The sequence below is a fragment of the Trichomonas vaginalis genome, chromosome II (genome assembly GCF_026262505.1).
Source record: "Trichomonas vaginalis G3 chromosome II, whole genome shotgun sequence".
Classification (NCBI taxonomy): Eukaryota; Parabasalia; order Trichomonadida; family Trichomonadidae; genus Trichomonas; species Trichomonas vaginalis.
In genome coordinates, this window is record NC_067204.1 from 7,711,021 (window position 1) to 7,734,988 (window position 23,968).

The 23,968-nt window shown below is 34.0% G+C and overlaps 9 protein-coding genes and 5 pseudogenes across 14 annotated transcripts, besides 3 other annotated features; 9 read left to right on the forward strand and 5 right to left on the reverse strand.

Moving 5' to 3' along the window:
• Positions 1–20,707: part of a mobile genetic element that runs on past the window's edge.
• Positions 819–1,220, reverse strand: TVAGG3_0503510 (uncharacterized protein; the record flags this gene model as incomplete). Its single annotated transcript, XM_051236726.1, has 1 exon — positions 819–1,220. The coding sequence occupies one exon, from the start codon at positions 1,218–1,220 to the stop codon at positions 819–821; it is 402 nt and encodes a 133-aa protein (XP_051094550.1).
• TVAGG3_0503520 (uncharacterized protein) lies at positions 2,087–2,650 on the reverse strand (the record flags this gene model as incomplete). The annotated part of the gene is made up of 1 exon (XM_051236727.1): positions 2,087–2,650. The coding sequence occupies one exon, from the start codon at positions 2,648–2,650 to the stop codon at positions 2,087–2,089; it is 564 nt and encodes a 187-aa protein (XP_051094551.1).
• On the forward strand, positions 3,184–4,237 carry TVAGG3_0503530 (uncharacterized protein; the record flags this gene model as incomplete). The annotated part of the gene is made up of 1 exon (XM_051236728.1): positions 3,184–4,237. A coding segment is annotated over one exon (1,054 nt), but the record flags the coding sequence as incomplete, so codon positions are not given.
• On the forward strand, positions 4,858–6,441 carry TVAGG3_0503540 (annotated as a pseudogene). The gene has a single exon. A coding segment is annotated over exon 1 (1,584 nt).
• Positions 8,235–9,200, reverse strand: TVAGG3_0503550 (organellar and viral DNA polymerase type B; the record flags this gene model as incomplete). The annotated part of the gene is made up of 1 exon (XM_051236729.1): positions 8,235–9,200. One exon carries the CDS (start codon positions 9,198–9,200, stop codon positions 8,235–8,237), a length of 966 nt encoding a protein of 321 aa, XP_051094553.1.
• TVAGG3_0503560 lies at positions 10,493–11,318 on the forward strand (annotated as a pseudogene). Its single transcript has one exon. A coding segment is annotated over exon 1 (826 nt).
• TVAGG3_0503570 (organellar and viral DNA polymerase type B) lies at positions 11,988–12,798 on the forward strand (the record flags this gene model as incomplete). The annotated part of the gene is made up of 1 exon (XM_051236730.1): positions 11,988–12,798. A coding segment is annotated over one exon (811 nt), but the record flags the coding sequence as incomplete, so codon positions are not given.
• On the forward strand, positions 14,053–15,917 carry TVAGG3_0503580 (annotated as a pseudogene). Its single transcript has one exon. A coding segment is annotated over exon 1 (1,865 nt).
• On the reverse strand, positions 16,006–16,863 carry TVAGG3_0503590 (uncharacterized protein; the record flags this gene model as incomplete). Its single annotated transcript, XM_051236731.1, has 1 exon — positions 16,006–16,863. The coding sequence occupies one exon, from the start codon at positions 16,861–16,863 to the stop codon at positions 16,006–16,008; it is 858 nt and encodes a 285-aa protein (XP_051094555.1).
• Positions 16,888–17,160, reverse strand: TVAGG3_0503600 (uncharacterized protein; the record flags this gene model as incomplete). Its single annotated transcript, XM_051236732.1, has 1 exon — positions 16,888–17,160. One exon carries the CDS (start codon positions 17,158–17,160, stop codon positions 16,888–16,890), a length of 273 nt encoding a protein of 90 aa, XP_051094556.1.
• Positions 17,206–17,636, forward strand: TVAGG3_0503610 (annotated as a pseudogene). Its single transcript has one exon. A coding segment is annotated over exon 1 (431 nt).
• TVAGG3_0503620 lies at positions 18,456–19,240 on the forward strand (annotated as a pseudogene). Its single transcript has one exon. A coding segment is annotated over exon 1 (785 nt).
• TVAGG3_0503630 (repellent protein 1 family) lies at positions 19,271–19,741 on the forward strand (the record flags this gene model as incomplete). Its single annotated transcript, XM_001314919.2, has 1 exon — positions 19,271–19,741. One exon carries the CDS (start codon positions 19,271–19,273, stop codon positions 19,739–19,741), a length of 471 nt encoding a protein of 156 aa, XP_001314954.2.
• On the forward strand, positions 20,205–20,525 carry TVAGG3_0503640 (uncharacterized protein; the record flags this gene model as incomplete). Its single annotated transcript, XM_001314918.1, has 1 exon — positions 20,205–20,525. The coding sequence occupies one exon, from the start codon at positions 20,205–20,207 to the stop codon at positions 20,523–20,525; it is 321 nt and encodes a 106-aa protein (XP_001314953.1).
• Positions 20,706–22,580: a mobile genetic element.
• An 840-nt stretch (positions 22,581–23,420) lies between these two features.
• Positions 23,421–23,968: part of a mobile genetic element that runs on past the window's edge.

The following is a 23,968-nucleotide window of genomic DNA, read 5'->3' on the forward strand; positions in this document are numbered from 1 at the left end:
TCTCATTCTTCCTTTCAGCAAAGATTATGATTCTGTTCAAATGGTGTGTATTTCTATTGTGGAAAGATGGGTTCAGGTAAGACATTTAACCTCATTCGTCATATACTCATAACAGAGCGTTTAGGTCAAGATTCATATTATGACCAAATCATTATATCAGCAACTTCAGACTCTATGGACTCAACAGCGAAAACATTTATGTCAAAAGTTCAAGCCTCTGTCGTTAAAGTTCCAGATAGTGAACTCATTGAATTTCTTCAACGTTACGTTCGACGTAAGAGGAAATATTATGCCATCGTTGAATTTATACAGTCAGGAATGCAAAAGACTTCAGAAGAGATGGAAAGAATTATTGACAAACACCACTTACGTCAATACTCAGGAGTTTACGATATGAAACGACTTACAAACTACATTCTGTCAAAACTTTCAAAATACCCCTTCAAAAAGTATCCTTCAAATACTCTGCTCGTTTGCGACGACTTCGCCGGAAAAGGTTTAGTGTCAAAGCCTGACTCACCATTAGCTAACATCATTACTAAAGTCAGACATTACCACTTAACTGTAGCAATACTTATGCAAACATGGCGTTTTCTTGCTTTAAACATAAAACGTCTCATAACTGACTTCGTTATCTTTCAAGGTTTCTCACGTTATGATATTGAACTCATTTGGAAACAGTCAGGTATAACATTACCTTTTGAAGAAATTTGGGAAGCATATAAGTCTCTCATCTCTCCTCGTTCATACCTTGAGATTCATATCATGACTAATACCATTAAAGTCAAAAATATTCCATGGGAACGACCAACATTGTTTTAAAGTTTAACCTTCAATTGACTGATGGTAAACAAATTCCATGCATCTCTGTCGCCATTTCTGTTAATATTTTTGCTGTCATTCATATCATCCACTTCTCCATCCGTTAGCTTTTGAGGATATGCGTTAGAATAGCTGTTCTTAAATGAAGGCTTTTCACCTTTGAGAGCATAAACTCTATAACTTTCTGCATACTTTATGTTTGAACCTCCTGAGCCATCATTGACATAAATTTTTATAGGCTTCCACCCTTTGTTCATGTTCCTGCTTCTTCCCTTAGCTCTTTTGTTCAGTAGTTCTACATCTTTATACACAGCACCTGTCTCAGTGAATTCAACAATATTTTCATTCGTTAGCTTTACATTCAAACCCTTGTCGAGTATATTGTTCATTTCATACATATAAAAGGTTTTTATTCTATATGAAATGAGAAGCAAATCCATCTTAGCTGGTGCCGTTAATGTTCCAATTGAACCAACATCAAATGTTGACTCACGAACGACAAACAATATTGTCATAAAGAACTATAGTTCAGAGTGTTTGAAAGAAAAAGAACCAGAACTGAAATCCGTGAATTTAAACTCAGCTTCAAACGCTAACGCTACATCAGATGTTAAGTTAGAGTATCCACCACTGGACCAAATTCTTTCAAGAGAAGCCAACGACAACCCTTACACAAATGTTCAAACAAATCCTTCAGATAACGTAGACCATTACCTTCTTCAGTTATACCAAACAATTTTACTCAAAGACGATAAGAAGCTTTTGACAAATCTTATAAGCAAGAACCAAATAATTCTAACAAAGGAGGACCTTGAAAATGTTATATCACGAATAACAGGGAAACAATGTGTCATTGACTATCTCGACCCTGAAATCGAATGCTGTGGTCAAACGCCACCATTCATGAAAATAGGTAACATCCGCATCATTGAAACACCAGGAACTACAGGAGTTGAGTTTAAGTATAAATATTCGAACGAGTATACAAAACTTTCAACAGAATATAAGCTTTGTTTGAAATATGTTTTAGTAAATTAAAGCAATTTGTAATATCTATCCAAAACTTCTTCAACAGTATCGAACTCATCTTCATAATGCAAACCTAATCTTATTGACTTGGTGCAGTTTTCACTAACACAATATAGCGCTTTGCGCTCGGCGCCTTTGACGCCTTTTTCTGTTCTCTTGACTGACATAACTAACTCATTTGTTTCATCAAACAGCAATAACCAAAGTTCATGACCTAATACATAACATTCATACTTTATATTTTTAGCTCTGAGTTCTCTTGTAAGCTGTTGCATTTAATATTTTCTAAAAAGTCAACTTCAACAGTCATTCGCACTGGTGCCTTCAGTTCTACAGGCTCTCCTTGAAAGTCAACAAGTCTGAATTGCATGTCTTTCAAATTATGAGGACTAATGCGAACCCATTTACCTAAATGAGTTACTATGACAGGAACGTTTGGAATGAACATTGAATTGACTGCATAACAGAAGGATTTATATTCTACTGAACCTTTACTATTAACTCCTGAAATACCTGTGACATTAGCTATTTTTGACTCAACGTATAAACAATTACCATAACATACGTATGGAACAGATTTCATCTCAATCGTTTTGTCAACACTTTTCAAAGGACATGTCATATGGTATGCTCCCAGAAGCAATTGAACTCTATGACTCATTCGTGTTATCTTAAACTCCTTCGCATAACTGAACTTCAAAACTCCTGCAATAAGTTTAACATTCATTAAGTTTTCTTCGTTCTCCTTGTTTATTGTAGTATTTATGAGCGCATTTAACACTCCAGCTAATGTTTCCATCTTATATTCTACATTATTGTGAAATCTTATTTCGTGCTTCTTTCCATCTATTTCAAGCTCCATGAAATCTGTTTCATCTGTTATAACGAATGAAGCGATAGTATTGAAGTCAACAACTCTGAAAGCAAGCGCTTCATTCTGAAGACCTAAGTTTGTTTGTAGCTTTACTGTCCCGTATTCGTTTGGGTCTGTACTTTGCAAATAGAACAACATTTTATTCTCATTAAAATATGAGTATTGCTGCATATGCGTATGAAGCTGACAGAGCTAAACGTTTATATTTTGGTCAATACTCTCTCACACTTACTGACAAATATATTGTTATTTCTGATGGAAATACCGAGAAATACATAACATGGAAGGACTATGAAAAGTTTGACCCTATTTTAACTCCATGCACTATGCCATTCATTGTAAATGGTGAAGTTGTCATGAAGAACGACACAACTGTTTATAGGTCTGTATATGAAGCGTTAGAATATATGTTGAATTATAATCCCGAAAGATTTGACCCAAGCACTACGTCATGTACAATGCCTTTTATTAAGGATGGTGAAATCGTAAGAGTTCCGAATTCAACGGTTTACACAGCTGTTCAAAACAGTTTACAAAACATTTTAGCGAATATCTTTAATTCAGAAACTACAGAAATAAAATTACCATATATAACAGATGCTAAAGAAATTAAATCAAAAACGACAACATTATTTACGTCACTTAATGATTTAATGACTTATATCATTAATATTCCTGCACCAACTACAGCATTTGATCCAAACTCGACGGTTTGCAGTGTACCTTTCATAAAGTCGCAAACGGACTCTTTGAGTCCTGAAGGTCTTTCAGACCGAAGCGACCAGGGCGAAGCCCATGACAGTTCATTAATTGTTTTAAGGGATTCAACAGTTAATGAATCATTAAAGGCGTCATTAATGAAAATCATTGATTTTAATTCATTCACGAATACATATAATTCATTCATTAATGTTTCATATGCTTCTAAAGAAGGTGAGCCAAAAACTATCGATAAAGCGGTGTATGAAATAAAAGCATCAACGACGAAATTGAATTCGTTAACTTTTGACGGTGATAGTTTCGTTAATGACATAACATCGGGGAAAACAATTTTAACGAAAGAATATTTAAAATCTCATGTTAGTGAGTTCGTTGAAATTGAAAAAGAAGGTGGAATTAAGTTCGATCCACTGAATTTCATTTTCAGCTTAGCGAATGCGGGTGTTAGTTTCGCTGAATGGACAACTATACAGAGTGAAATAAATGCAATATGGACGTTTTTGGGGTCAAAAGCGGGAATGGGTGAGCTTGTAAATGCTGCAAGAACATTAGGTGAAACAGGAAATTTTGTAGATGGTTTTAAAAGACTTGTTTCAAATGTTTTAACAAACACAAAGAAATTATTTAGATATACCATACATAACGGACGGATTTTCGAACAGGTAGCAACAAACCCTCCGGTTATGGCTGCGTTGATGATGGTTAGAGATATAAAACCACGTAACGACGGGAACGAAGAACATGAACAACAGAGCCCAACGGGCTCAGAGCCACATAGTGGCGAGGATACTGGTCGGGTTATTCAAGACATTAAAAACGTGTATCCTGAAGTTATTGATTTATTTAGAGGAGTTAATGATTCAATTTCAAAACATTCTATAACCCTCGATGAAGAGAATAAATTAACAGATTATATATTCGTCATTATTGCAGAATTAATGAAGAGAATAAATGAAAAAGGAATTGGTGATATCATTAATGTCAGCGATGTAATGATGAAAAGAAATTTTGACTCATTATTTACAAAACCGAAAACAGAATATAGTCTTTATGACGTAATTACCGAATTAATGAAAAAGATTAATGATAATAAGAGTTCTGGCGGAAGAGTTGAATTAGAAGTGAATGATGTTAATGAGAAATTAGCCGAAAAAGCAGATAAAAACCACGTTCATTATATAACTTCAGACGAACAGATTATAACGGACTACCATGGATATTTAACACGAAGTGATGAAGCGAAGACAAAAAATGTTAATGAAAGAAGATATAAATACATTCGTGCTAAAGGTTATGACATAAGCTGTACTGTACAGTATGACACAGGTAAAGCACCAGAAGCATTTAGTTATAACGATGAAATTTATGCCTCTACTTTCTCTGTTAATGGTGTATTAGTTGAACCAAGATTTATGTTAAGAGTTAAGGCAAAAATAACGTTTGAAGATGCTATTAAAAGTAAAGCTGACAAAGTTGAACTTGACGCAACGAACAAAGTTTTGAAATCTCATAAACACAACATCTCCGATATAAATGAACTTCAAACTTCTTTAGACAGTAAAGCTGACAAGAACCATACACATAAATCCTTCACTACTGTTAGAGCAGACGACATAATATTGAACTTTGACCTTGGTTCAAGTGCACCATTAGAAAATCCAAGTACAAGCGTAAAAGATACTCTTAACAGTTTAGATAACAGTTGCAGGAACATTGAAAGTCATGCCAGAAACTTTGAAGCACATGAACTACCAGCAATGTTAGATAAGAAAGCAGACAAGAACCATACACATAAATCCTTCACAACTGTTGCTATAGAAAGTATTGAAGGAACGGTTGAAGAAACTGGTGGGGAGGGCGGAGCCCCGCCGCACGCGGCTGCATTATATTGTAAACCTCCTAACTTTCCACAAGGTTTAACATCGGATGACGACATAACGACGATGAGAAACATTAGATGTAAAGATGTTTATGTCATGAAGGATGAACATAATATTAAATTCACTGCTCAAGATTTATATGACAAGAAAGCAGACAAGAACCATACACATAAATCCTTCACTACTGTTAGAGCAGACGACATAATATTGAACTTTGACCTTGGTTCAAGTGCACCTTTAGAGAATCCGAGTACAAGCGTAAAAGATACTCTTAACAATTTAGATAAGAGTTGCAGGAATACCGAAGATCATGCCAGAAACTTTGAAGCATATGAACTACCAGCAATGTTAGACAAGAAAGCAGATAAAACTTATGTGGATGCAGAACTAACAAAGAAATTTTCGAAACCAGATACAATGACATTTACAACAGAAATTATAAATGGTGAACCAGCAACTCCATTTGAATTTGTTAGAGGTCTTCAACCAGATACTTTTGAATTTTTCTTGGATAATTCTATTGAACTAACATTACATTATAAAAGTGGAACAAATGCAACATTTCATCCGGGAGATACATTCCAAATGGTATTTAATGACATAAGTTCTTTAGAATATGTTTATAGAGTTATGAGCATATATGATTTAATATATCCTATAGGAGCTGTTTATACGTCTATGAATCCAATAAATCCAAACACTTTATTTGGTGGTAGATGGTATGAAATAGTTGACAGTTTTCCATTCTACACTAATACGCAGTCAATGAAGATGGGAGGTTCAAAGAAAATAGGTATTGAAAACCTTCCTTCACATATGCATAGGTTCAGTGGAAGAACATCTGTGGAAGGAAACCATTCACATTCAATAACAAAAAGAGGTTATACAAATCTTGCAGCGGGTTCGGATAGACAGGGAATGCACAGATATGATATCACAACTGACCCCAAAGATGTTAGCACAGGTATTTTCTGTGGAACTGCAGGAAATCATACACATGTTGTAGCTGGTATTACAGACCCAGCAGGTAATGGAAAAGATTATATGCCTCCTTATATAACAATGCACGCTTGGATACGAGTTGGTTAAAATCTTTAACTTTACATAAATGAGCTTGAAAGAAGTATTCGAACAACATCCATGGAGGTCATTTAAGAAGTTCAATGAAGCTGCAAAGAGTTCGGGATTTACTAACAGAGCTGAAGTGAAAAGGTTCTTTGACAAAAATGTTGTACATCAAACAAAAATAAATCCTTACGACTACTTTTTACCAATTTACTCCAACACTCCTGACGCATACCAATTTGACACTCTCATTCAAAGCAGAAAAGGAGGACATAAACCATTCCTCATCTTCATAAATGTTAACACTCGTAAAGCATATGCGTATATAATGAGAAATAAAGGAACTCATGAAGTGTTAAGAGTTTTACAAAAGTTTGTAGCAGAACATAGCCCAAGTACTTTAACATCAGACCAAGACGGTGCATACCTCAGCAATGAAATCACAGATTTTCTCATTAAGCATAACATAACTCACTACACTACTGAAGACCATAACCATAACATACTCGGTATCATTAACCGCTTCATAAGGACTCTCAGAGATTTAAATCAAGAGCGAGACTTTACCGAAGAAACAATGAAACATTTTCTCGAAGTATATAATTCCTCAACACATTCTACAACAGGACATACACCAAATTCAATGACACAACAACAAGAAGAAAAGTATATACAAAAGAAACTAAGTCAAACACAAAATATCAGAAATTCAAACAATTTACCCTCATTCCTGGTACAAAAGTTCGTGTAGTTCTTGACGACAAACCATTGACAAAGAAACGTTTAAGGTTAAGTCGAAATTATTATATCGTAGACTCTACGCAAGGTAATGGATATCTTATAAAAGCTGCTGACGACTCCATAGCATTTTACCCTCGACATAAATTAGTCGAAAGTAGTAATGGCAAACTTGCTGAAACCATTGACGAAGCAAAGCGAGGAGTGGTTATTGAAATACTTGACTATAACACAAACGATGACACTTATAAAGTAAGATATGAAGGAGGCGTTGAAGATGTTATACCATCTAAGAACTTGAGAGAATCTAAACCAACTCATCTGGGACCATTAGAGCGGGAGTACTGGAAAGATAAAAACATGCCAGAAAGAAATAAGAAAATTCTTCTAAACTTTTTCGTTGGATGTAAATCAGACATGAATGAGAACAGTCATGTATTATTAATGGTACCATTTATTTTTGTCATAAATTTACACCAAAAATATAATTGAGGTGAAGAGGTGAGATTTCACCTGTTTTCTCACCTCTTTTTTCACCTCTTGAATTTTTATAACATTCGGTCATAACTTCATCAATTTCATTTAAATCACGATTTAAAAACTCATTGACTTCATCTTCAACCGTGTCATCTTGTAATAAGAATATTTTCTTTAGTTTCATGTCAACATCCCGAACAGCACAAAGGATAAAATCATATTCATTTCTTCCGTTAAACATACTTTTTCTTTCTCGTTCATCGTTAAATAAATTATTGAAAATATAAACAGCGGTGTAAAAGTTATGTACTGTGTTAAATGTTGAAGCTTCACCTATTTTAGATTTTAGGATTCTTTTAGTAAGTAAATTGTTATCGTTCTTTCTCTTTTCCTTATCGTTCATGTCGAATCTGTCGAACCACATATCCTGTATTTCATCGAATTTACGAACTATAGAATCCGTCATTTCCCTGGTTAATGAGGGGTAATCATTATTAATTTTTTCATATAATTTGTCCATATGATTTTCATCGACGTTTCCGGAAAGCATTTAATTAAAGCAAAAATATATTATAGGTGAAGAGGTGAGATGTCACCTCTTTTTTCACCTGTTTTCTCACCCCAGTTTTTCACAAGCGTTTTACATGAATTGTACGATGTATATTTGAAATCCTAAACAATTTCGTAGCTTCTATTTCTTCTGTCAGTATGTCAAAAGTTTTAACAATGCCGAAAGTTTCTTTATATTTCTTCTTGACGTCAGATAGAAGGAAATCGTCAGCAGTTGGATAGTTTTTGTTCAGAAATGCTAACATGTCCATTTTATTTTCTGCTGGCTTTTCTGCTTCTTTCTTTAAGTCTGCATAGTCGTTTCGCATTCTTTCTATCTCTTTGACGGAGTAGTTATATTTCCTAATTGCTGCTTTACATTTAGAACATTGCGGGTTCATTTTTGCGTTATACATTGAAACCTTACCTGCTAAAACAACTAAAGCGTCAATGGTTTTCTTTAACTCAAAAGCAGTTGGTCTTATCTGTTCGTTCCATATTTTACCTCTTCTATCTTTATCTCTTATCTGCCATACACATTCAGCAACTAACGAAACAAAGTTATCGTAGGTCTTAAACTCCCCGGATTTATATATGTCAGAAACATTCTTATATACCATGTCGCAATCTTTGTCCATAACCTTATGGTTGCAATGAAATCCTAGAAACTCATAGTTTACCTTTCGAATGAACTTCTTTATTTCTACTGAGTCAGTTGGTTTCACTTCTATTTCATCGAATTCAGGAATAGTTAGTTTTTGATGCTGAATTTCAGGTAGTTTAGGTAAATGGTCAATAATGTCCTGCATTTCATAAAGATACTGTTCATTTGTTTCATCTTTCGCACTACAGTCTAAATTACTTGTTAAAAGTTCTTGCTTTATCTTCTGGATTTTTGTTTCGAAAGTATATGAAGAAGGAATGAAGCTTTTCATCTCTACTAACATAGATGTTGGATTCATGACTAACGAGTTTGGTGAAGTTGTTGTGGACAGAGTCCCGCCGTTCGCGGCTTGAATTGTTGTTGTGCCGATTGTTGAAATCATATCTTTACATACAAAATAAAAAAATAAATAAAAAAAAACTAACGTTATTTTTCTATCTTAAGGAAATTCATGAAAATTCAAGACCCTTTTGGGTCTCGCCGCTTAGCGGCTGAGGGTGAGAAATTAGGTGAAAAAAGAGGTGACATCTCACCTAGCCGCTTTGCGGCTCTGACCCTTTGGGTCTCTTCACCTATAATATATTTTTGGTCATTTACACTCATTTACGAAGAAGTTATGACAAAGCATTTACGAAGAAGTTATGACAAAGCATTTACGAAGAAGTTATGACAAAGCATTTACGAAGAAGTTATGACAAAGCATTTACGAAGAAGTTATGACAAAGTCACGAGGGTGAAAAAAGAGGTGAGAAAACAGGTGAAATCTCACCTAGCCGCTTTGCGGCTCTGACCCTTTGGGTCTCTTCACCTAAATTATGGGCTTCGCCCTTGCCGCTAGCGGCTTATTTTTGGTCAAAGCTTCCACGAGAGAAAAGATTCCTCATTCGCTAAGGATTCCAAAAATGAAAAAATCATTGATTTTCGGCTGAGAAAAAACAGCAAAACCTTCTTCCACGGGAACAAAGAAATAAAGAAGAAATAAAGTAAATTTTTTATTTATTCCCGTGGAAGATAGAGCACTTTTATGATACTTTTTATTCACGACAAACAAGACAAATAAAGAAAATAAGAAAATACGGCGCTGTCGCGGTTCGAACCACAGACCTTGACCCCTCCATAACACCACCTTAGACCATTGTGCTACGTAGCCTGTCGACATAAGATTTTATAAATTGCATATTTGACGTAAATTTATTTCCATCTGGCTTCCCACTGCATAAGATATTCATACGTGTTTGTAAGACATTCATTAAACTTCTTTTCTATTGCATCTAATCTTGCGTTATTTTTTTCAATAACTTGTCTGTATTCTTCATCATCTCCAGCAGTGTTTGGGTCTTCACGTTTAAAATATTCATTGTTAACCAATTTTTTATCTACAAATTTTATTAGTGTTTGATTCACTTCGTTATGATAACGGTCATATTCTTTCAATACGTAAGTGAAGACAAAATGCGTCGTACCTTCAATCTTAAAGCTTAAAGAACTTTCAACACAGTTTTTGAGGGTCTGTCAGTGCGTCAATGAGATAGTATTCGAAGTCAGTCAATAATCTTTTTAAAGTCATTTCATACAGGATAAAATTTAATGTTGTGAAGAAATAGTGTTTATCTCAGAAAAAATAAAGTTAGTTTTTATTTTATTTATTTTTTTATCCTGTATGTAAGAACAGTAATGTCAACATTAGAGAACACAACAACAGTTATAGTCATGAAGCCATAAATGAAGAATACGAATACATACAATATAACAAACAATTGAGACTCATTCGTTCTGTCAAAGATGACATGTACCAAATGCAAAGTATAATGAACGCTCTTCGTTCTACAAAGCAAGCATATCATTGGTTTGAAAACCAACAGGCAAAAGAACTTTTAGAAGAATTTCCTCATATGATTGCTTCCCTCGGAAAACCGAGGGAAGAGATTCCGTACGAAAATCGCAAGAATTTGGCACCTGGTTTGAAAGGTTATTATGTTCATAGACTTTTAGTAAATGCTGTAGCAATGTGGGCTTCACCTCGTTATGCTTGTTATATTTTCATGATGTTAGATGAACTATATAAAGCAGAACGTGGAGAGATGGAAAAGAAACTTCAAGCAAAAGATGAAGTCATTGAATCCAAAGACAAAAGCATACAGAAAAGAATACCACGTTCAGTACCAAAAGGAAAGGAAAAGAGTTATAAGTATATGATTTATACTGAAGAGTTGGAGAAAGAAGAAGATAGAGATATGGTTATGTTGCATTTAGTCAGAAGAAACAACAAAAGCTTTTACGACCTTGCTAAAATATATAAATCTGACAGAAACTGGTTCTATCGTGAAAACTTACCGATTTCAATGACACCGAATGAGCAAATAAAGAAATTGTCAAAAATACTCTTCCTCAAACACACTATGACATCAAAGGTTGCACAATACTTACCTTCAAAGAAGACTTAACATTACTGAAGGAAAAAATAACAGAATATTTCGATAACTTCAAAGAGGAAGAATGAAGTCACGACAACATTAACGAAGAAGTCACGACAACATTAACGAAGAGAGAATGAGGTGAAAAAACAGGTGATATCTCACCTCTTCACCAAAAATATATTTTTGGTTAAATAGCTTCAGGGTCAATTTCTTCAACCATTTCACTTCTTCGTCAATGTCAATTGAAGCTTCTTCAACCTTTGGTAAGAACTTTTGTATAACATCTTTGTTCGTTATTGTCTTCAGAGATGAAGGATAATATTTCACAGATGTTTCACCCTTCTTATATTCTTTCTGTTCGGAAAGATTCATAGCAATACTGAAGAAGTCAATGTTGGAGTTCTTTATGACAGTATAGTGTGTATCTTTGACATTCACGAAGAAACCCTTTTGTTTCAAAACTACTGCTAACTCTTGTGAAGTATAACGTTTGCGGTCAATGACGATAGCTAATGGTCTGACATACTGACCAAACTTAGATTCTTTCACAAACTTCTTGTTAAAGATAACATTAACGTTTGAAGCATTATTGAACTCATTCTTGATGGCAGTAGCGAGAGCATTGTATGAAAAGAACTTGCAATCTTGCATGTGTTTCATTAAAATAAAAATATTAAATTATTTTGAAAAATAACTTAAAAAAAATCTAATCTAATTTTTTCAAAAAATATTTTTTTTATTTCCTACTAAAGATGTATCGGAAGTTGTCTAAGTTAGAACACTCGGAAATAAAACAACTTCTTACAGAAGCTAATATAGATGTTGCAAAGCATTACGCAACAAACAAAAAAGCACTCGCTGACTTCATTAAAGACTATAATGGTGCAATAAGTTATGATAGAATTCATGAGTTCATAAAGCCGCAACGCGGCGAGGACGAAGTCCATGCAAGAGCATTTCCTTTAAATGACATTGCTATTGACTTATATCATAGACGTTCAATACCTCATGAAGTAAGAAGAGAAATGTTTGACATAACAAATGCAAACGTTGGTCATACTCGTAAAGCTCTTTCGCATGATGTTCGTCAAGAAATGTTTGACATAACAAATGCAAACGTTGGTGAAACAAGAAGAGCTGTACCTCATGAAGTAAGAAGAGAGATGTTTGACATAACAAAGCCGCATGACGGCGCGGGCGTAGCCCATGCGAACGTTGGTGAAACAAGAAGAAGAGACGACACACTGAAACAACAGAGAAGAGAGATGTTTAAAAGTGCTATAGAACAAGTTCGCAAAGCTAACGATGTCATTCGTTCCATTGACGACAAACCAAAAGAAGGTGAGAGATGGTTAAAGAAAGATGAAGAGAATAGGAAGAGAAATGTGAAGTCAGGCAATAGACTCATTGACTTTAACATCGAAGCTTTAGATGAACCAAACAGAGGATATTTACACAAACATTTCGGTAAGGTTTTCATGAGACTCTTAGAGAAAATTAAAATAAACTCCAACAGAGATGGATGGTATGTTATAAACTTGGTGGAAAGTATGAATGTTCTACGTTAAACCTCAATAATATTGGAACATTACTACATCAGCTCTTGAAGGAGAACTTTATATCAGAGATAGAAGCAAATGCTGCAGGTATTGTTGAAATGCACTATGACTTCTTCTTGACAAACATAAAGAATCTTACCGAAATAAAGATGTATGATTTAACAGAATATGAAGGCTTAACGATGTCAGATGTAAAGAAAGGCAAACCAAAAAAGAGACCATATAGAGATGAAAGCACACTGACAAATGACCAGAAAGCCATTTTGGAAGCTCTTAAGCAAACAGGAAACCCAGCACTTATAGAAAGCTTTTGGAAAGATAATGGTGAAAAAGAAGTTTTATAAGAAGAGAAGCGGTCAGTTCTGGAAGTATCTTTGCACATTACCTATAAATCTTGAACGCTACCAAATCTTCAATGAACTGAACAAAAGAACTGCAACACTTATGACAGAGGACAATTGTTTCGTTTATGCTTGCATTCAGGCTGGAGTAATGAAGAAACTATTGACCACATGAGAGAAGTCATTCGTGTTAGAGACTTTCCTCAAAGTAAAGTACAAGAAATTTCCGATTCAACAGGTATAGCATTTAATGTTACCATTGGTTATTTCAATGACTCAAGACATAATGAAATAAAGAGATATATACCAAAAGAATGCGAAACTGTTAGAACTATTGACTTACTTCTTGTTGAAGACCACTACATGCTAAATGAAAGATTACCAATGACAACATACTTCATTCGAAACTATATAGAAATCTTGAAGGAGTGTGGTGGAATGAACATTGAGAAAACAGATGAAGATTTATACAAAGAGAGAAGATAAATATGTAGTTCGTTATGATAGAACAACACCGTTATGGATGTTATGAAAACATTGTGGAGTGCAAATATTTCGAACCTATTTCTTATGGAGAACTTTTCACATATACTACTGACTTATATAAACAGAACCTTGCACCATTTAAAGATTTGACATATCTCCAAAGTATTGTGTACAACTGAAGAAGAAAGCAGAGTCAAAAGAAGTAAATAAAGCTAAATGTAAATTCATTCCTGAGCACGTTTTCTTTGCTGACTTTGAGTGTAGCACAGACGGCTTTCATAAAGCTTTTAACATCTGACAGTGAAGATGGTTCAGTGAGTGAAAGCATTTGGGGTCAAAACTGTGCAACAGAATTTTGGAAAGACTTCCTGACAAGAGTTTAATATATTTTCCATAACCTCAGTTATGACATAAACTTCATCTTAAGACACATGACAGAAGTGAAAGGAACTCCCATCATTAAAGGTTCACGAACAATGCAAATAACTGGTTTATATAAAGGACGGGCAATTATTATAAAAGACTCTTACAGTGTTATAAATAAGAAGCTTAAACTATTTCCTGCTATGTTTAACTTACAAACAGGACCGAAAGAAGTATTTCCATATAACTACTACAGCAGTGTTTTGTTAGCAAATGACAACAGAACTGGTGTCATTTCTGAAGCATGTAAGTTTATCCATGATGCAGATACATTATGAAGAACATAGATTCCATCAAAGGTTGCAGAATAGATGAAAACCACTTCGACTTAGAAAAATATAGCACGTTTTACTGCAAACAAGATGTAAGAATTTTAAGAGAGGTTTTGTAAAGTTCCGCAATGACTTATTGAAAGAGTTTGATTTAAACGTTTATGACTACGTTAGTATTTGTTCTATTGCTAACAAATTGTTTGAGAACAGAGTATACTTCCCGAATGGAAATCTTTATGACCTCTCAAATAACCCAAGAGAATTTATTTCGAGATGCATTCAAGGTGGAAGATGTATGTTGTCAGATAACATGAAACAAAAGAGCAAAAAGAAACTCATTGCTGACTTCGACACTGTTTCATTATATCCTTCAGCTATAGCAAGACTTTATACTTTAGAAGGTATTCCAAAGTATTGAAGGAAGAAATGTTAAGCACAGAGTATCTCATGAGACATTTATTCGATGATGACCAAAAGGAACCCATTGGTGAAAAGTTTATGTCTGCTTCTTTGTTCTCATTAAGATAACAGAGATTGGTATACCCAGACACTTTCATTTAATAGTTTGCGACCCTGAACTAAATCCAGAACTTAACGTTCCAAGAAGTTCAAACACTTGCTGTCTCATGTATGTTGACCATATAACATTACAAGACCTCATAAAATATCAATGTGTCAAATGTGAAGTGTTGCAAGGATACTATTACGATGGAAACAGAGATATGAGAATAAGAGATGAAGTAAAGAAGTTGTTTGAGTTAAGGTTAAAGTATAAGAAAGAAGGAAATCCTTTGCAAGAAATTATAAAACTCATTCTGAACAGCATTTATGGCAAAACTATTCTATCTCCTATTGAGTCAAAAATAACCATAGTAAATGACAAAGATGCTATAAGATATGCTATAAGAAATTACAACCATATAGTGAAGTTCGAAGGTTTGGATGGTTCAGATAAAACTATTTTCAAGCTAACGAAAAGCATTTGCAGACACTTTAACTTCTGTCCACTTGGTGTTAATATTCTGTCTATGTCAAAACGTATTATGAATGAAGTATTCTGTACTGCTGAAGATATGGGTCTTCAAATCTTTTACCAGGACTGCGATAGCATGCATATTTTCAATGAAGACATCCCACTGTTAGCTCAGGAATTTCAGAAGAGATACGGTAGAGAACTTATTGGTAAAACATTAGGTCAATTTCATTCTGACTTCGCAGAAATAACACCTGGAAAACAAAGTTTAGCTTATAAAAGTATTTTCTGTGGAAAGAAGACCTACATAGACTTACTCACTAACGATTTAAATGAAGTTGCATTTCACTGCAGAATGAAAGGCGTGAAGCAAGATGTTATTGCTTTAACCGCTAATGAAATGTTTCCTGAAGCTATACAATGCTATTACAATGAAGATAAGAACATTCACATACCTGTTGGAACATATGACAAAGACTCTGAGTTCAGTTTAATGAAACTTTACAAAGCACTTTATGACGGTCAAGAGATTGCATTCGACTTATGTAAGTCATGTCAACCTTGCTTTGCTGAAAAGTTCAACTTTTCAATAACGACTAAAACAAGCTTTATTCGTAAGTTGAAGTTCTGAGGTCATGGGCTTCGCCCTTGCCGCTAGCGGCTTATTTTTGTCAGCAATGAGGTCATTCGTGATAAAAATAAAGCTAGCGTAGATTTTACAATACTGCGATGGTAGAGTTTAAGAGTTGTGCTTCAATGTAGAGACAGTCCTTCCCATCTGGAGGCAAGAACACTGGACATTTATGGTCATGAGTGGAGAACATGTCTATCCAAAACTCACGATTGAAGCCAGTTAATTTATAGTATTTAGGGTTAGGAAGTGGTGAAGTTCTTGTATGACCAATGAACTCATTTTCAACGCCTTTGGCTATATTAGAGTAAAGTATTGCTTGCTTTCTATCCCAAATGCCAGGTGTTACAATCTTTGAAAATTCATTTTTCCTCGGAAGCATTGCATCATAATTGAAAACATTCTTAAAATCATCACTTGGTTCAGAGATTTGAAACCTTATACGTAATGGATTTTCTTTCTTTTTAGCGACTTCATTGAATGGTGAGAATACAATGAATTGACAGTCATGAGTTCCATCTTCATTTTCATTAAATTCATAATGAAAGTCTATAAGTTGTGACTGACTACCTTCTTCTTTCAGTTGTGCAAGAAACTCACGTAAAGGCTGTAAAGTTTGTACTTCAATGTTGAACTTTTTCTCGAACATCTCATTAAATGAAATCATACATTGCAACAATGTTGTATCGTCTTTAAAGTATTTGTATATGTGAATGTTTTGGGCGCTTAAAGACTGTTCGTCATTTTCTATCTCGACTTGAAGTATAAAGTCAACCTTTCTGAAAGCACGTGTTATATACATAGATGTTATGCCAATGTACTTCTCTTCATTTATGTTCACAATCCAGTCTGTTGGAAACTTAAACGTTACTCTGTTCCCCTTTATTTTGACGTCAGGGTTTTCACTACTGAACGCAACAGATAAAGGTATTTGTCTATACATTTAATTCGGATAAAAATAAACCATTTACTCTTTCTTTGCTTCAGCTTCCTTTGCTTTTTGTTCTTCCTTTGCTTTTGCTTCTTCTCTAGCTTTTTTCGCCAGCAAACGTGGGTTCTTCTGTCTTCCAGCAGCTAATGCAGCTAGTTGTTTTTCACTAAGTTTTCTCTTTGGTCTCTCTGGCTTTTGTTCTTGTTTTTGTTCCTTCAGTTCGGATAAAATTTGCTCGCGAATTTCTTTCTTCAATGCTTCAACATCTATGACCCCTTGGGTCTTGTCCATATGACTTGTCTGAGTCATTTGACTGTAGATAAAAAACTAACTTAAAACTTTAACCGATGTAAAATGAGCTTGTCAAAATCAGAGCGAGAGTCTATTATATTAAATGACGCCAGAGGAATACAACATCCTTTCTATTACGTAAGTCAGAGTAAAGATGGTAAAATATACGTAAGAAAAAGAAAGGTACCATTAGCGAATGCAGAGAGCGACAACATTAAGGTGCATGGCAAGGGTGAAGTCCACGAAGCCCATGTTAAGCCTTCTATTCAAACTGAAAAGTCAATAGAACCAGAAGAAAAGAAGCCAGATGTTCTTTCAATAACGAACAAGAGCTTATTGCAAAGTTCGTGAATTTCATTGAAAAACAAACCGAGTCAAAGAACCCTGACCCACCAGTGAAAGAAGTTGAGACAAAAGAGAATGTACAGTTCATTGAAAATGTCAAGAAACAACTTCCACCACGAATACCAAGAAGAAGAGTGAGAATAATGAAGTAAATAGATATTTTTATCTGAAGTAAATACATGCAGAACGAACAGTTAAACGAATTTACTCCAGCAGAGCATATTCATCAGATTCGCTCATATTTTCGATATCATAGACAATGCAGTTCAAATTGGTGACACTAATAGAAAATATTCTGACGCAAAGATTCCATCACAACCTGGAACTGCTAAAGATAACACATGGGTAACATTCAATCTCTCACCTCCTGGTGAAAATATGTTGGACCTTTACAATACATTCATTACGTATAAAATGGAAGGTCAATTTATTGTAGATAAAGAAATTGGTTCAGGTTCCAATAAAACAAACCCACCAGGATTTTGGATTGGTTTCGATGACGCTTTCTATGCAGTTGCTGGATATCAAATCCTTGCAAATGGTCGTATCGTATATTCTCAGACAACGCAAGAGAAGAAGCATATATAACTTCAAACTCACAAACTACCGAACAAATAAAGAAAGTAGATGTTTTCTCAAAGACTCGACATGAAGATGTATGGAGTCATTCGGGAACATGCAGAACAGGACAAATTGTTAGTGGTCCAATTACAGCAGGAAAATCATTTGATTTTAAGCTTCGTTTAAGAATTCCTGTTAGAAGATTCCTTCCATTAGAAGCTATTCGATTTATTCCAGCTTTTGCAGGAAACATTCAGCTTAAAGTAAAGTTCAGTAGCGACGCCTTACAATGCACATCTATATCTGTAAATGATATCATTGCTTTCAATCCAACTCTTAAAGTTGCATTTGCTTCAGATTCAAATCCACCGACAAATAAATTTGTTCCATGGAATGAACCATTCACTATGATAACGAAGGCAGTAGAAGCTAGTGGAACAGTTACTATTACAACTGTAACCCAGCAACTATTTCGAACAAAGATGGATTTTAATGAATGTTTCATTCATCCAAAGTCATTCTCTTTAGACCCTAACATTTATACAGAACTTGTAGAACATTATACAAACGAGGCTTTATGTTTTCCTGTTAAAGTTATGGATTGGATTCCTATGGACGGTTCATTCTCAAAGAATACAGATAGTTCAAGTGCAACATTTACAGCAGCTTATACGCCTATTAATGTTAAAAGTATTTGGGCACTATTTAGAAAGAAAGACAACTATTATGTTAATTTTGAGAACCCTAAGTTTAAATATCTTCAGCTTTCCATGGGAGCTTATGGAAATATGCCTGCAGAACCTGAAAAATCATATGGACCTGTATTTATGAAATGGTTGCGAACGCCTGCAATACAAACAATGATATGATTGGATTTAATGAAGATGTTATGAGGTCATTGGTGGATGATGGTAGTGTGGAACATAAATGGGATAGCTATGACAACACACATTTCTTATGTGGTTTTCCAACAGAAGTGGACTTTTGCTTCCAGCAAGGTCAAACATCTACTGCTCCAATAACATACAAATTGTCTGTTAAAGGACCTATTGAACTAGCAACTGAAAACGTACCAAAGCCACTTATTGGATTTATGAGGGATTGTTGCTTTGCAATACAAGTAAGACAGTCAGGCATACCAATAATAAGACTTGACGACTATAACTTAGCCACGGACGACAGTGAGGAATAAAGGATGAACGTTTATTTTTAAAGCTTATAAATGAGTTCTTCATCAAGCTCTCGTGAACCTTCACCATCTATGAAACAAACTTTACCAAACGATTATGGAGCACCTATTGAATATTTCTTACGAGCTGCACAATGGCAAAGAGCAGTCTCACCAAGGTTAGGTGTTCCACCAGCTCCTGTCAAAAATAGCATTTGGTCAAGTCCTTATATAAAATATGGTCTCCCACTAGGTTTGCTAGCTACAGCAGGAGCAGTAATGATGTTGAAAAGAAATAAAGCAAATGTTATAAATAATACTGAAGTAGCTGAATTTGAACAAACTCCGACACCATCGCCAAAACCAACGTCAAAACCAACGCCTTCACAAGCAAAACCTTCAATGACTCCTGAACCTATGAAAGTACAAACTCCTGTTCAAAAGTCAACTCCTAAACCGACTCCAACATTTAAACCAGAACCTACGCCTCAAATAAATCGTAAAACTCCTGCGTTTCCTTACTGAAAAAAAATAACGTTAGTTTTATTTTATTTGAACATTTTATTTAGAGTAAAATGACGACTAAAGTCACTGAAGCAATGAAACAAAAATTTTTGGTAGAATACATTAAATCAGGAGCGGTTCCAGAAGGTTTTTACGTTCATACTATGAAGGATGGTAGAGTTCAGTTTAGAAAGATAAAGCAACCATTAGATAGAGAAGGTATATTAAGGAAGATTAAACTTCATGAGGACAACATTGCTGAACTTAGGAAGAAGTTAGAAGAGTTGGAGAAAGGAAGAGAGTTATAAAGCAATGAATTCATGAGGTGAAAAAAGAGGTGAAAAAAGAGGTGAGATTTCACCACTTCACCTAAATTTATTTTTGCGCTATGTTTTCATACGTGTGAGGGTGGTGATATCATTAATTTTAAGTTTATTTTTTTATTTTATTTTTTTATTTTATTTTTTATTTTATTTTTATATAAATGACGAAAACTATTGAGATAACAAACTACAACGGTCATGAGTTCAAGAATTTGTTCTTCGTTCCTCGTGAAAATACATTCTATCAGATACGAGGGAGAAAGGGTAAAGTTAGTTTGAGCGTTTATGACTACAAGCATAATGGAAAGTTTATACAAGCATATGATACAAACGGTAAGCGTGTTTCATTAGCTTTGTCAAAACTTACAGGTATAAACTATGACAGTGATTTTGACCTATATGAAGAAGAAAGTGAGTCAGAAGATTATGAGCTGTTATATGAAGCACAGCAATGGGAGGAGTTGCAATACTTTTGTAAGTGAGAACGTTTATTTTTTACATTAGTGAGGTGAAGTGGTTGGCGGCTTTGTAAATATTTAAGGTTAAGTTAGTGTTGTCGTTTGTATTGTAAAATATACGTTAACGGTTTTGTAAAGTGTCAAATTCACATAACAGGGGTACGGTGGAACGCAGTGCCGTCGTACCCTTGTTATGTATACTAACTTTCTGAACAGCTTCAAGCATACTGATGCATTCGACTTTTTTAAATTGTGTCATTTCTTCGAAATCTCTTGTGACTTTTTTGATAACTTTAACACTTCTCTCTGAATCCAGACCTTTAATTTGCAACTTAATCAGGAATGAAGGAACAACACTGGAATATAACTCGATGACAAGTTCATCGAGTCGAAGATTTCGCCTTTCTGGGAAGTACTGGTGCTTCAAAACCTTGAAATGTGATTCCGAGATGTTGTTTGTTCCATCTCCTTCATTTCTATAGCGAAGCATCCACCTGTCAAGATGATGGCGCCACTGTCGGTCAAAGTATTCACGGGCAGCAGGTTCCTCATTTAAAATTTCTTCTAAATTGTTGTAAACTTCATCAGGATCAATTTCTTCCTCTTCAGAACCAAAGACCAATAACTTCATTAAGTTATAGAAAGTTTCGAAGTTGGAACGATCTTGAAACTTTTCAGCCTTTCTCATGACAGCGCGCAACACATGAACGCCACACCAAATGATCTGGCATAAGGGGATGGCTGTTTCAACAGCATTTGTGATTTGAGGTGCGCAGTCCATTGAAAAATAAGATGGTTCGCGATTGATGGAGCCAAAATATGCTGTGAGACAAACTTGTATATTTTCACTTGTGTCGGGCCAAACGAAAAAATACAAAAACGAAAAAACAATTGATTCCGCGAATTTGCCAGTGACGGCATAAAATGGTATGCGAGAGCGCAAGAGCTTATAAGTGGAATCAATGTGATAAGTTTGTATTTGATGTGAAAAAGCATTTGCTTCGAATGGGGCGTAATAGAAAATCATACGATCTGGCTCGTGAATAAACTCGATGAGATCATCCGGAGAATGACTCTTAACCATGTCGACAAAATTGCAAGAGATGTAACATCATCCGCTGAGAAACTGGTATTGATTGCATGAAGGCGTTTAGAAAACTTTTTTAAAGCATCTGTAGATTGTTGAAACATTTCCGGAATGATCCCACTATCAAATGGGATATTAAGATCTTTGAAACACCTTAATTGTGCGTAAACACGGTCTTGATTTGATTCAAAATATCTTGTTAAATAAGATCTATAAAAATATGATGTAATTTGTTGTGATTTGTTTGGAAAAGGGGCAGAATGATTGTGGGTGTTAATACATTTTCGTATGTGGTACTTGTCATCGGGAAGTGTATCAACAAGGAAGCGACATGGACAATTCGGCCACTTACAATTAAATTGGATTTGATTTCTTTCTTTCCTAGTTTTATATGAATAACTACAACCTGCTTGGATTTCTTGTTGCACTCCATACTTAAGCAACTCGATATATGTGAGTTCGTGATCTTGGATCTGCATTAAAATGAAATGATTTGAAAGAATAAAGAGTTTTGAATATATTGGTCTTATTTTGATAAGCTTGGTCGTGTTTTGAATAACTTGGCCATCTAATTCAATTATGATTTTTGAAAATTAGGTGAAATAAAACTAAACATAAATGTAAAACTAAGGATATGAAATTTTGGTTGTACACCACTTGTATGTGCCGGATACCATTGTGTCAAATTTTTTCTGAAATTAACTTTAAAAGTACTAAGTAAGATCATGAGATATAGCAATATATGTTTAAACCAACTTATATTTTGGTTGTACACCACTTGTATGTGCCGGATACCATTGTGTCAAATTTTTTCTGAAATTAACTTTAAAAGTACTAAGTAACATCATTTATTTTTGCATAATATAATGCCAATATGGTTTCTTTTGATTTTATTTCATTTATAAGCAAATCAGATTTACCCAAAAACTCCACTCCATAAGCGTTCATTTGCTAAATTAAAAAGTGACAATGGGCTAGTCTGTCCCTTTCTCAATTTGTAGCACCATGTTCAACTAAGAAATTGATAATATTTATTGCTTTATTTTTGATTGCAAGTCTAAGAGGGCATTCATTAATATCGAGAAAATTTCATAAAACAATGATAAATATGAAATGAAAGATAATGTGATAAAACAATGAAAATTATGAAATGAAAGATAATGTGATAAAACTATGATAAATATGAAATGAAAGATAATGTGATAAAACAATGAAAATTATGAAATGAAAGATAATGTGATAAAACTATGATAAATATGAAAAGAAAAATAATGTCATAAAACTATGTTAAATATGAAATGAAAGATAATGTGATAAAACAATGATAAATATGAAATGAAAGATAATGTGATAAAACTATGATAAATATGAAATGAAAGATAATGTGATAAAACAATGATAAATATGAAATGAAAGATAATGTCATAAAACAATGATAAATATGAAAAGAAAGATAATGTCATAAAACAATGAAAATTATGAAAAGAAAGATAATGTGATAAAACAATGATAAATATGAAATGAAAGATAATGTAATAAAACTATGATAAATATGAAAAGAAAGATAATGTAATAAAACAATGAAAATTATGAAAAGAAAGATAATGTAATAAAACTATGAAAATTATGAAATGAAAGATAATGTAATAAAACTATGATAAATATGAAAAGAAAGATAATGTCATAGAATTATGATGAATATGAAATGAAAGATAATGTGATAAAACAATGAAAATTATGAAAAGAAAGAGAATATCATAAAACAATGATAAATTTAAAAAGAAAGAGAATAAGTTTCATGTTAACATCTGCACAATGCTCAACTAGGAATTGAGTGGGGGACAAACTCGCCCATTGTCACTTTTTCATTAACCTTAAACTTGTAATTTTCATTATTTTTAATTAACCTTATTTCTTTCCCAATTCCTGATTTATTTTATTCACTTACTATTAAAAGTCACATTTTAATAAAATATAATAATTTATTTATAGCATTTTTTACTATACTGTAATAAAAAATTAATTATAATAAATTAAATGTTTATTAAATCAAATGTTTTCTTTGCAATAATATTTTTAATGTTGAGTAAACAATGTTGGGATCAAGTGTATCATTTTTCAGACCTTTCTGAACAGCTTCAAGCATACTGATGCATTCGACTTTTTTAAATTGTGTCATTTCTTCGAAATCTCTTGTGACTTTTTTGATAACTTTAACACTTCTCTCTGAATCCAGACCTTTAATTTGCAACTTAATCAGGAATGAAGGAACAACACTGGAATATAACTCGATGACAAGTTCATCGAGTCGAAGATTTGGTTGTACACCACTTGTATGTGCCGGATACCATTGTGTCAAATTTTTTCTGAAATTAACTTT